This window comes from Topomyia yanbarensis, chromosome 3, assembly GCF_030247195.1.
Source record: "Topomyia yanbarensis strain Yona2022 chromosome 3, ASM3024719v1, whole genome shotgun sequence".
NCBI lineage: Eukaryota > Metazoa > Arthropoda > Insecta > Diptera > Culicidae > Topomyia > Topomyia yanbarensis.
In genome coordinates, this window is record NC_080672.1 from 23,371,093 (window position 1) to 23,383,519 (window position 12,427).

The window sequence follows — 12,427 nt, forward strand, 5'->3', positions numbered from 1 at the left end:
AAGTTCGGTGTTGTGCCCACCCGTTCGTCCCACATTTATCAATTTAGAACAAAATAAATGCTACATTGTATACTGTTTGTACAGTGGACTAGTAACAAAGCTGTGGGTGTAATAACTCGATTACTATAGCGGAGCGAGTTTTGGGTTCTGCTCTGCGTGAGATGAGGTCTGTTGAGCTAAATAGCTAAATCAAGTAGATATCTCTCAGCACTCCAAAAAGGCATCATCTTTCATGTACTTATTAACCGAAAAGAATGAAATATTTCATTACTTGGATTTGTTTCTTATTTCGCTTAGATGTCTTCATAAAAAACAATGCATTTAATGAGAATCTCCAGATTAATACAATTATCAACTAACATAAGTATTATAACTAACACACATTTTGCACAACCTTCATCGCTTTCCCAGCAGCCCTTTCCATTTCGTTTTGGTGTGATTTTTTATGAATCACAACGTTGTAACTTTTGTTGAACATTTTATGACAAATGTCACACTCGAATGGCTTCTCTCCCGTGTGCGTTCTTATGTGAGGTGTCAAATCACACCTAAAATCACTAATTTTAAACGAGATTGAAAGCAAAAATTAAGTTGAACTTACTTGAATTTGAACGTTCTTTCGCAGTATTCGCATTCGTATGGACGAATTGTTGTGTGTACCATTTTGTAATGGTGTCTACGAGACGCAGATCGTGAGAATTTTTCGCCGCAAAGTGTACATTCATACCTGAAATGATAATCATCAAAATCAATGATAATTTTTAACGTACATGTACGATACTTCTTGATATCCGTATGTAGAGCAACGTAATGCCCCCGCAAGGAGACGGGTGATGCAAGTTTTCCCACAACGATCACATGAATATTGCACTTCATGCGTGTGTTTGTTGTTTATGTGCAGCTTTAAACGTTTCGACTCTGTGTACTGTGCGGGACAATGAGGACAAACCAACTTTGGTCGATTGGGATTGTGGGTTTGCTGATGCGCGCCAAGATTAGTGTTTGCTACCATTTTGCCACATATTTGACATTGTGCCTTATGCGAAACTACCTTTATTTTGGACCGACTTTCGTCTTTGGGGTCCTTTGGTTTTGGTTTTCTTCCCCGCTTCTTCCGTGGCTTCAGGATTGCTTTCTCGATGGGTTTAACATCTTTACACGATTTATCATCAGCTTCAACTTCCGGTTTATAGTCACTATCATTATCGGTTTCAGCTTCATTTTTGACGACATCGATATCTACCGTGGTTTCTAGTTTCACCACTTCGACCTTTGTGTATGTTTCGGGTGACTCGTTGGTTTCACGAATTTCTTTGATGTGTAACTTCCGAAAAATGATATCATTGCAGAGACACGTCGTCCGGAATTGTATGCACTGTTCTAGGAGCGTGTGGCAGTTTTTGCACATGTGAACATAGAGGTCGGGATCCAGTATGGCCTGAAAAGAAATCAATTTCTAAGATCTTTAAAAAAGTTATAGACACTATAAGTTACCTCAACACTTGTGATGTGTTGAATCGCTTTTACTAACCCTTCATTCTGATTCAGAACTATCATTGAAACTGGCAAAGACGACTGAAGACACAAACGACAAGCAACCGAAGGCTCTGGATCCATGGCTGTATTCGCTGGAACTAATTGTTTATTGTTTATTATTAATCGTACGATAGCCTGTCAGTTTAGTACTATAAATCAGGTCAAGGAATATCTTAAATAGAAGTTATACATGGGAAGATTAACGTTTGAAACTTAATCATTCGAATTAACTGCAGTCTTATTGGGAAATAGCGAATTCCTACAATAATTGTTTGTGCATTCCTATATATTTACTCGCCAGGTAAATTTTAGAAAAACTCGGTACTTTTAAGCCAATGAGGTTGATACTAAGGTGTGGCAATGCTATTGCTCTCTCGCTCGATCTCTGTAAAGCACGTGGGCAGCAGATATATGGAAAATATATGGAGTTGAATTTTATTACGTAATAAAGTTACAGAAATTGAGCGAGAGAGCAACAGAGCATTGCCACACCTTAGTATCCAGTACATTGCTTTTAAGCAACATACTTTCCAAACAGTTTACAATATGATATTTTCTTTTCTGTTTACTTTTTCAGCCAAGTTGTCACACTTGGGTGTCTGCCAATAAAGCCAACAGTACATTAGATCAACAGCTTTCATCGTTGATAACTCTGCGAAAGCTATAGAATCTAATTTTGCTCGATAGGTAGACTTTTTTTTGATTCACTATCTGCACACTCTTTGCGTACCTTTATATTAAGGCCTTAGGCTCAACTAACCCGACAGGATACGCGCAGAAATCTGACAGGGCGGCCAAACCAAGACTGACAGAAATCTAGCAGAGCGGTCTCTGCCAGAAAATTTGGTGACTGGGTAGTATCCGGCGATATCTCATAAAGCATCGATACCTAGGGGCAGATCACTTGTGATGCAAATCAGCTAAATTAAATGCATTTCTTTCGATCAAAAAAGAAATTCGCAATGTATTTTGCGTTGCGTGCAATGTATTTTGCGTTGCGTGTAAGACGTCAAAACCCTACAAAAAACTAGCCCTACAACGTCGAACAAAGTGAATCAGCGTAGGACGTTTGTTAAACAAACTTTTCTGCGAGGGAGTGCAAAGTTGATGCAAAAATGAAAATTAAATGCATTTCTTCTAATTTGATGCAAATTTGTTATACATTTCTAGAGTGATCTGCCCCTAGGCTACAACACAAAATTTACTGATTGCGAATCGATTGACTACTTTTTCTTAAAGCCTCGGAAAACGAACGAGAAAACTTGAATTACCATTAGACCCAATGTGGGGTTAGCCCCTTTCGGACTCCAGCTAATACTGGGGTTACCTCCATGGCCAACTTTGACTGCTAATAGCAAAAAATCTAAAAAAAATTTGCAAATTTCGTAATTGGCAGTACACGTGGATTACTTAGCTTTATCCCAGTTAAACTCATTCCGGAACCGGTTCGGATTTCTGAATGGAGTCATTATGGATTCCAAATCAAATGCAACAACCGATTCCGACTCAGAATCGGTTGTTGCATTTCATTTGGAACCCATACTGACTCCATTCAGGATTCCGAATCAAACTCCGAATGGCTTGACCGGGATTCTTTGCGCGACTTTCGCTCAAACCGCTGTGACCGGTATCCTAAAGACGCTGAATTACTGAATAAAAACTCGCCATCTTATCTCAACTGAATAAAATGGATTGGCAACATTATTTTCTGCAAACTAGCACCACTGTCGCAGCGTTAACTTCATAGTTGACTCGTATATTCTGGTTGCAGTTGGAAATCGAAATAGTGAACTTGCGCCTTTCGGTTTTTCTCCCATTTTCAGCTTGTGCAACTAAAGCGCAACTGGTGTAGATGATGTGCAAGTTGATTCTCTAACATGTACACAAGATGCGCCTTAGCTGCCCACTCTGCAAATAGGGAAAAAAGCGAAAGGCGCAAGTTCAATATTTCAATTTTCAACTGCAACCAGAATACTATACACTGATCCAAAAAATCACATATATTTCATGTGAAAAAGCACATAAATGTTAAAAACGACTAATCATATTAGATTCATGTGCAGCAATTAAAATTCATACCTACAATGATAACTTTCAAATAAGGTACCAATAACTTTCAAGTATACAATACATACATTGTATGTGATAGTCACATACTTCAAGTATTATATGTAAAGCATGTGAGTATTATGTGAATGTACGATGTGCAAAAAGTAAACAGATTTAATATGGCGTATTACCAGCACAAGGTATCCGAATTACAGCCGGAGATTCTCAAACAGTTTGATAAAGGTATTTAAATGAAAATTAAATCTATTATATACATTAAGAACAATGCCATTAAAACGTAATTACATTTCAGAATCTGGGACTAAATAAACTGGAGAAAAAAATTCAAAATTGGAATCAATGGTGGAAACAATATGCAGCGATTCTATTTCGGAATTGTTATACCATTATAAGTAGTTCAAGTAAATGTATACATTTCAAATCAATTAAATGTCTTCATATTTATTCTACATCCTCCACTCTTCTTGAACACATAATAAAAGCATTTGAATGCTATAGGAAATGCAACTAAAAATCGACTGAAACTCACATAAAAATAATACGGATTTCATCTAGAAAGTATATGACATTCCTATGGAAAGCATCTGAATTTCACTTAAGATATACGTGCAGTCAACGATGATTTTAATTTGATTGACAATGAAATCTTTTAGGTGTGAAACATGTAATATTTACGTGAAAAGTGTTATGGAAAATATTTATATGTTTTTGCATATGATAAGGAAGTGATAATTTTTTTGAATGACATTTACCGTAAATGTGCACCGTCGACAATTTTTTCATCATGAAATGCTGTGTAAAGTTTTACAAATAAAACTACCGCCGGTTTTAAAAATATTGGTTTTTTCGCTTCCCGGTAAACTACGACCTTCGTGCGGAATGGGTCCGGTTCTGTGGTGTACCAGAAAATTACATAACGGATAGCTACAATGGTTGAAGCAACTTTTAATAGGCACCGTAACGATAAAAGTTATATGTTTTACCTTGCCTGTGAGTTTCGATTCAGAAATTTATTCAAAATATTATAACTCACTATCGTATTACTTTCCAAAATTCATTCATCAGATTGCAACATTTGACAAGTCTTCTGCTCGATTGGAATGACATTGACAGGTCTCGTGCTCGATTGGAATGACACTGACAGATAAATTGTAAACAATTGATTGACGTGTCGAGCCTTCATCCAGAGGGATTCAGCTTAGGTTAGACTAGGCGGGATATCACTCACGCAGCTTGCGACAACATAATACCCACGGTATGACTAAGGATCGAGGAACTCTTAAAGCCAGCGGAGAGAATCGTTTTATGTTGGCAGAGCCAACAATAGGTTTGTTCCAGTACATGGAAGTTACTCCCTGTTGCTCCGGAGCAAAAAATTCTTGCTCCTTTTCACTCCGGTTTGCCACCAGAAGAAGAAAAAAGAGAAGAAGATAGTACAGAAACGATTTTCTCCCTGTTTGCTCCGGAGTACTTCCAGTTTCTCCTGGTACTGGAACAAACCTAATATTATCTTTGTAACCAACGGTTAGAGTGGGTCGTAGGAGTTGGATATTAACGAAGACTGCATATCAAGAAGACTGGCAACTCTGTCCAGAATCTAGAGACTTTAACAGCAACGCCTCTTGCGGGTAAAGGTGGTACTTCCCATGGGAGCGGTACAAAAGGCCGAATCACAAAAGGCCGAATAACAAAAAGCCGAAACACAAAAGGCCGAAGATGTTCTAACCTACCACAAAAGGCCGAAACCCGAAAAGGCCGAATCACAAAAGGCCGAATCACATAAAACCGTGGACTTGCGGTTTTATTTATGCATCAGAAATCGAATGATCTAATCTGTTGGTGTTGATGATACTTTAGTATTGCCCATGACTAATATTTTAAAATAAAATCGCGTTTATAAAAAGCATAGATAATAAAAGAAAATTAATATAAAAAAGTCAGTTTGGCTAAATGTAACCGCTAGCCACAACTATTGTTTGGTTGTTGCACTGCGCCAGCGCATACGGCGAAACCAGTGCGATGCGGCCTAGCCGCATAACCGAGGCCAAGGATCCGAAGCGGCGTAAAGCCGCTGAGGATCCGCCGGACGAGGTGGCCGCCGACCCGCCGTCGGAAGCGGCGGCCTCGCGCAAGCAAACCTGTGATCCACTCGTTTGCCCGGATGACTCAAACATAGGGGCTTAAATTAGTTTAAGTCCGACGGAGCGGAGCGATGTCGGACAGCACTTGCCATGAAGCGATGTGGCGTAGCCACATTAGGCTTCGTTCTGTTTATTTATTCCAGTAAAGCGGCAAATATGCAACGAGAAAAGTGTCGTAAATATTCCAAACATTATTATTCTATTGAAAAAAATCGTAAAAAATCACTCTTAGAAAGTTTCCAGTTCCAACCGCTCTACATATTTACCATTCTGAAAAGGTACATCGACATTTTGGAGACCCCGCTTTTTGGCAACTTCGTGGAATAACTTCATTGTGTTCTGTCTCGAGTTGGTGATTATGGAATCATATTAGGCTTAATGCAAGCAGTAGCCTGTGGAACAACGACCAACTTGCCGTGTTTAACATTCTACATGACAGGTAGTATGGAAAGTTGTGCTCAAACTGATATTATTTACTATATCATCATTGAAAATTTTCAGTTTCAACTGCTCTACATATTTGTCATTCTTATTTGACCAGTCCGCTTAACGGCGTTCGGCCAAACGACATTCGGCCTACCGGCTTTCAGCCTAATGACCCAGCACCTTGATATTCGCTGCATATTTACAGCGAGAAAGATGACGTAAATGACGTTAATATTATTTTCAATGGTTCCAATCAAATTCTTTCAAAGGTTCCAATCAAATTGTTGAAAGCTTCGTTCAAATTTTGTTTTCAGTTCCAAAGACTTTATTTCTCACCCTGTTTGGTGCATTCGACCTAGTGTGCCTCGCCCTAATGACTATTCGTCTATATATCCTTCGGCCGGATAACCCTTTGACTAATGACCCCCAGCATCGTTCTAATCTACTACAAAATGCCCGAAAAGACCTTATTAGAAAATGTGTGATGCAGATAGCGCATATTTTAACGAAAAATGGTCAATCAATGTTGAATAGATTTTTAGAAATCCTGCCATGTTAATTATTGTACTATCTTTTCGGGTATTTTTCCTTCTTTTTAACATGAGCTGTTCTTTTGAATTTAATTTAATTTAATTAAATAAAAAATCAATTAAAGCAGTTTTCAGCCATCAATTCATGATATGATATGCACCAGCTCATTAATAACGCCATGTGTTACTACAATGACCTTAGCGATTTGATCTCGTGCTTCGGCCTTTTGTAGTTCGGCCTTTTGTAATTCGGCCTTTTGTGATTCGGCCTTATGTGAATCGGCCTTTTGTGGTTTTCGGCTTTTAGAGATTTCGGCCTTTTGTGATTCGGCCTTTTGTGCTTCGGCCTTATGTGATTCGGCCTTTCGTAGTACTCCCCTTCCCATAGTGATGCACACACATATACACTTTTACATTAAGCTTCCTACCTTCCTCCAATAGAGGCGCTGTAACCTCTGTCGCTTCTCATTTGTATGGGGAAGGAAAGACATCAGTCTTCTTAATATGTAGTCTTCGATATTAACTTGAATCGCTCGCTGATTATATAGAACCAGAGCCTGGTGCTCTATAGACACTCGAGTTCCTCGGTGGACGTCTCTCAGCTTCAGAATTGCAGTCAACCTTCTCGGTATGTCGGATGGATTCACCTTCGACATTGATACAGATTAGGGCTCACTAACAACCGACGAGCAGTCACTACCGTGCTCTAACAAAATCCTCCCTCCTGGAACGGTTGTAGTTCCAAAGTTTTTCTCCGTTTGGCCTGACTTCCGATGCTGCTTGCTTCGCTCTTCAACCGTGCAATGGATTTTGTATTGCTTCCGTTAGAGGTAGGCAACGAAGAAGTTGTTGAATCCTTCTCATGTTCTCAGTTCCTGCAGATCTTGCTCACTCAGCAATCCCTTCTGACACTTCTATACACGAAAAATGACACGACAATTCGATGAACGGTTGTTCTTCACGAATGACTTGACAACTATTTCCCCTGCTTGTTCGATTGTCTTTCACGTCACTGGTATTCGTGTCAACCTCCCGAGAAGGCGGAAGGCACGGTTTATGGTCGTTGATTTTTACATGGCCGCTGAGAAGCTCGCTGAACTGTTTGGCGATCTTAGTGGGGCTTGCTCGCTTGGAAGCGAGTTTTGGCTTCGGCTTTGCTTGCGATGAGATGGTCCGTCGAGCTGCCTTCATATTTCAAGGGATGTGCTTATTAGCAGAATTAAAAGAAATATTTCATTACTTGGATTTGTTTCTTATTCCGCTTAGATGTCCATCATAAAAAAACAATGTATTTAATAAGAATACCCAGATTCATGCAGTTATCAACTATCATGGTAAGTATTAAGCTAACATACATTTTGCACAACCTTCATCGCTTTTTCAGCAGCCCTTTCCATTTCATTTTGGTGCGATTTTTTATGAATCACAACGTTGTAGCTTTTGTTGAACGTTTTATGACAAATGTCACACTCGAATGGCTTCTCTCCCGTGTGCGTTCGTGTGTGAAGTGTCAAATCACACCTAAAATCATTCGTTTTGAACGAGATTGAAAGCAAAGGTTAAGTTGAACTTACTTGAATTTGAACGTTCTTTCGCAGTATTCGCATTCGTATGGACGAATTGTTGTGTGTACCATTTTGTAATGGTGTCTACGAGACGTAGATCGCGAGAATTTCTCGCCGCAAAGTGTACATTCATACCTGAAATGATGATCATCAAAATCAATGCTAATTTTTAACGTACGTGTACGGTACTTCTTGATATCCGTATGTAAAGCAACGTAATGCACTCGCAAGGAGTCAGGCGATGCAAAAGTTTTCCCACAACGATCACATGAGTATTGCACTTCATGCGTGTGTTTGTTGTTTATGTGCAGCTTTAAACGTTTCGAGTCTGTGTACTGTGTAGGGCAATGAGGACAAACCAACTTTGGTCGGTTGGGATTGTGGGTTTGCTGATGCGCGCCAAGATTAGTGTTTGCTACCATTTTGCCACATATTTGACATTGTGCCTTATGCGAAACTACCTTTATTTTGGACCGACTTTCGTCTTTGGGGTCCTTTGGTTTTGGTTTTCTGCCCCGCTTCTTCCGTGGCTTCACGTTTGCTTTCTCGATGGGTTTAACATCTTCACATGAGTTACTATCAGCTTCAACCTCCGGTTTATAGTCACTGTCATTATCGGTTTCAGCTTCATTTTTGACGACATCGATATCTACCGTGGTTTCTAGTTTCACAACTTCGACCTTTGTGTATGTTTCAGGTGACTCGTTGGTTTCACGAATTTCTTTGATGTGTAATTTTCGAAAAATGATATCATTGCAGAGACACGTCGTCCGGAATTGTATGCACTGTTCTAGGAGCGTGTGGCAGTTTTTGCACATGTGAACATCGAGGTCGGGATCCAGTATGGCCTGAAAAGAAATCAATTTCTAAGATCTTTAAAAAAGTTATAGACACTATAAGTTACCTCAACACTTGTGATATGTTGAATCGCTTTTACTAACCCTTCATTCTGGTTCAGAACTATCATTGAAACTGGCAAAGACGGCTGAAGACACAAACGACAAGCAACCGAAGGCTCTGGATCCATGGCTGTATTCGCTGGAACAAATTAACGTTTGAAACTTAATCATTCGAATTAATTGCTTTGTCTTATTGGGAAATAGCGAATCCCTGCAATAATTGTATGTGCATGCCTATATATCTACTTGTTTTGCTTCCTTCAAATTAGGTTCGAAGTACACCCCTGGGTCAAATGAATCGTCGACAATACTTTACTTATATTGGTTTTAAGTGCATTATTTAGCAGTACTTTAAAACGCACATAGTAAACGTAAACTCACCAGCTATTTATTAAGTAGAACGTTCAATTTGTTAGGTCAATTTTAGAGAAACTCGGTACTTTCGAGCAAAATACATTCCAGTTTACAAATTTCTGTTGACTTTCAGCCAAGTTGTCACACTTTGGTGTCTGCCAATAAAACCAACAGTACATTGGATCAACAGTTTTCATCGCTCATTCGCTGTTTGCTTGCTCCACAGGGCATAAATTGTGTGACCAATTGAATATCGATTTAAAATCTCGATATTTTGACTTCAAAGTATCGATATTCTTTACAGTATCGCCCAATATCAAAATATGGATAAAAATCGCGGTTAGTTTATATTGCTATTCGCTTTCGATTTAGTTTATATAGTTCAACGTGGATTTCCTAATTATATTTGATAGTAAAAAGGAAACATTTATATTCACCTCTTCCTTGATATGGTAAGATAACCGTCGTCGAAGTAATGTCCTCGGATCATGAAGATGAAGTTGACTTGGATACTCGTCTGAGAGCTATCAAGCAGGAACTGGAAGAAGTTAACACTGAGCTATCTAGACTTAACCAGCGCCGAAGAAAACTAGAGCACCTGGAAGAAAAACTGCGTATTCAGAAGCTTCAGCTGAAATCCAATGAACTTGCCCAGAAGGACTGGAATAGCCAGCAATTTCCGTGGTCATCGCAAGTTCGAGCCGTGCTGAAAGATGTGTTCAACATAAAAGACTTCCGGGCACAACAACTAGGCACAATAAATGCTGTGTTGTCGAAAAAGGATGTCCTACTGCTGGCACCTACCGGCGGAGGAAAAAGTCTCTGTTACCAGCTTCCCGCTCTCGTGGTTGATGGGATTACACTGATCGTGTCCCCACTGATTTCGCTGATGGAGGACCAAGTGTGGGCACTCAAGAAACTGGGAATTAGGGCGGAATACCTGTGTTCGAATACAGATAAGGAAACGGTTAATATTATACTTAAACAGCTGCGAGAAGGGGACTGCAGTAATTTGAAATTACTCTACATAACTCCTGAGCGGGTGGCAAAAAGCAATCGATTCATGGCGGCACTTCAGAAGTGTTACAACGCAAAAAAGCTGACAATGGTATCAATTGGTGAGCAACTAGCTAATTTTGATAGGTAACCTTCTAATCCAATTCTTATTTTAGATGAGGTGCATTGCTGCTCACAATGGGGTCATGATTACCGACCCGACTATAAACACCTTTCTGTCATAAAGACGATGTTTCCGGATGTTCCTTTACTAGGAGTAACGGCAACGGCTACTGCCAAGGTCATAGCGGATGTCCGTAAAATGTTGAATCTTCGCGAATGTCTGATTTTCAATGCTCCTTTTAACCGACCAAATCTCTACTATCATGTGCTAGAAAAACAGGCCGATAAAACCGAACTGCACGATATGCTGGCTGATCTGATCAAGCGGAAATACCGACATATGAGTGGTATCATTTATACCTTTTCGGTGAAGGATACCGAGGAACTTTCCACACAACTACTACAAAGAGACGTAAAGGTGCTACCGTATTATGGCAATTTGGACCCGAAACAGCGAAGCAGAGCGCACCAGAAGTGGATGCGCAACGAAATTCAGGTCATAGTTGCAACAAACGCGTTTGGGATGGGCATTGACAAGCCAGATGTACGGTTCGTGATTCATCACACTATGAGCAAAAGTATGGAAAATTTCTATCAGGAGAGTGGTCGCGCTGGCCGGGATGGTAAACGATCGGATTGTATTTTGCTCTATCAGTTCAAAGATATATTTCGACTTTCTTCGATGATTTTCTCCGAGTATGAAGGTCTGGATAATGTTTACTCGATGGTGAAGTACTGCATCAACGGAAAAGAGTTAGTAAAACCAATTATTAATTCTATATTTTGTATTCAATCTAATCTGCATATTGAACGAATATTGAATTTCTTATTTTTCAGTTGTCGCCGAAAATTAATTTCGCGCCACTTCGCCGAGGTATGGGACGATTCACACTGCGATCGGCTGTGTGACCATTGTTATTATAGGGATAAAGTAAGACTTCCCGAACAGGATGTAACCAATTATTATCACACCCTTGTGGCCATTCTTCGCCGAGCGGAAACGTTACAAACCAAATTGACTCCTCTGAAACTGGTAGACGCGTGGTACCACAAGGGAAGCCCTAAGAACCGTTTGGAGGAGCCGCCCCCTCTATTAGATCGCTATATCGGGGAACAATTGGTTGCATTTTTAATCGTCAATGGTTACCTCAAAGAAGACTTCCAATATAACCAATATACCACATTGTGTTATATTGCAAAAGGTTCCGCCTATGTCGGAACAGATGGAATACGATTTCAAGCAGCCCGAGTTCTCAGAATTCCTGTGGATTCTCTCAAATCCCCTCCAAAAGCTGGTAGCAGTTGTATATCGGATGCAGAGCTAGAAGTTATTCCCGTAACCTCGAGCATCAGTTCCGTGGCCGAATCACCTATCCGAACCAGCACTAGCAAACGCAAAATGTCTGAGATCAACGGAAGCGATCGCGACGAATGTTTTTCAATTGGGAGCGAAACAAGTCTCAGCAGCGAAAATAGTATTCGCTCAGTTAAAATAGGAAGAAAAAGTTTGGAGAAGCGTCGAGAAACAATTTCATCGGAATGCGACAGTACTGAACAAAATGTAACTAAGGTTGCGAAGCTCGTCAACAGAAGTATATCCAAGAAGACTCCTAGCAAGGAACTTATAGCAGCGGAACCTACCGATGACGAGGATGTTCTTTTTGTTCCTAATCAGGTAGAAGTTATTGACATTGATGAATTGTGAAACAAATCAATTGTGAATCAAATGTTTTATGAGATATGAAATTAACTTTTCACACTTATTATTGTCAATCAGAAGACAATTT

General features: G+C 39.8%; 2 protein-coding genes and 1 pseudogene across 2 annotated transcripts; 1 reads left to right on the forward strand and 2 right to left on the reverse strand.

Annotated features, from left to right (window-relative positions):
• Positions 1-287: 287 nt before the first annotated feature.
• On the reverse strand, positions 288-2,140 carry LOC131690427 (zinc finger protein 544-like; annotated as a pseudogene).
• A 5,460-nt stretch (positions 2,141-7,600) lies between these two features.
• Positions 7,601-9,666, reverse strand: LOC131690426 (zinc finger protein 674-like). Its single transcript, XM_058976175.1, has 5 exons — positions 9,549-9,666; positions 9,173-9,306; positions 8,458-9,116; positions 8,278-8,403; positions 7,601-8,224 (listed from the first exon to the last, which is right to left on the reverse strand). The coding sequence occupies exons 2-5, from the start codon at positions 9,293-9,295 to the stop codon at positions 8,050-8,052; spliced, it is 1,083 nt and encodes a 360-aa protein (XP_058832158.1). The 5' UTR covers positions 9,296-9,306; positions 9,549-9,666; the 3' UTR covers positions 7,601-8,049.
• Positions 9,667-9,844: 178 nt separating this feature from the next.
• On the forward strand, positions 9,845-12,390 carry LOC131690495 (ATP-dependent DNA helicase Q1-like). The gene is made up of 3 exons (XM_058976316.1): positions 9,845-10,639; positions 10,694-11,393; positions 11,478-12,390. The coding sequence occupies exons 1-3, from the start codon at positions 9,997-9,999 to the stop codon at positions 12,343-12,345; spliced, it is 2,211 nt and encodes a 736-aa protein (XP_058832299.1). The 5' UTR covers positions 9,845-9,996; the 3' UTR covers positions 12,346-12,390.
• The last annotated feature ends 37 nt before the right edge of the window (positions 12,391-12,427 follow it).

Coding starts and splice junctions, on each gene's coding strand:
- LOC131690426 (XM_058976175.1), bottom strand. CDS start 9,295: ATGGATCCAGAGCCTTCGGTTGCTTGTCGTTTGTGTCTTCAGCCGTCT. Junction 9,117..9,172: donor AACATATCACAAGTGTTGAG/GTAACTTATAGT, acceptor ATTTCTTTTCAG/GCCATACTGGATCCCGACCT. Junction 8,404..8,457: donor TTACATACGGATATCAAGAA/GTACCGTACACG, acceptor TCATCATTTCAG/GTATGAATGTACACTTTGCG.
- LOC131690495 (XM_058976316.1), top strand. CDS start 9,997: ATGTCCTCGGATCATGAAGATGAAGTTGACTTGGATACTCGTCTGAGA. Junction 10,640..10,693: donor GCTGACAATGGTATCAATTG/GTGAGCAACTAG, acceptor TTCTTATTTTAG/ATGAGGTGCATTGCTGCTCA. Junction 11,394..11,477: donor TACTGCATCAACGGAAAAGA/GTTAGTAAAACC, acceptor CTTATTTTTCAG/TTGTCGCCGAAAATTAATTT.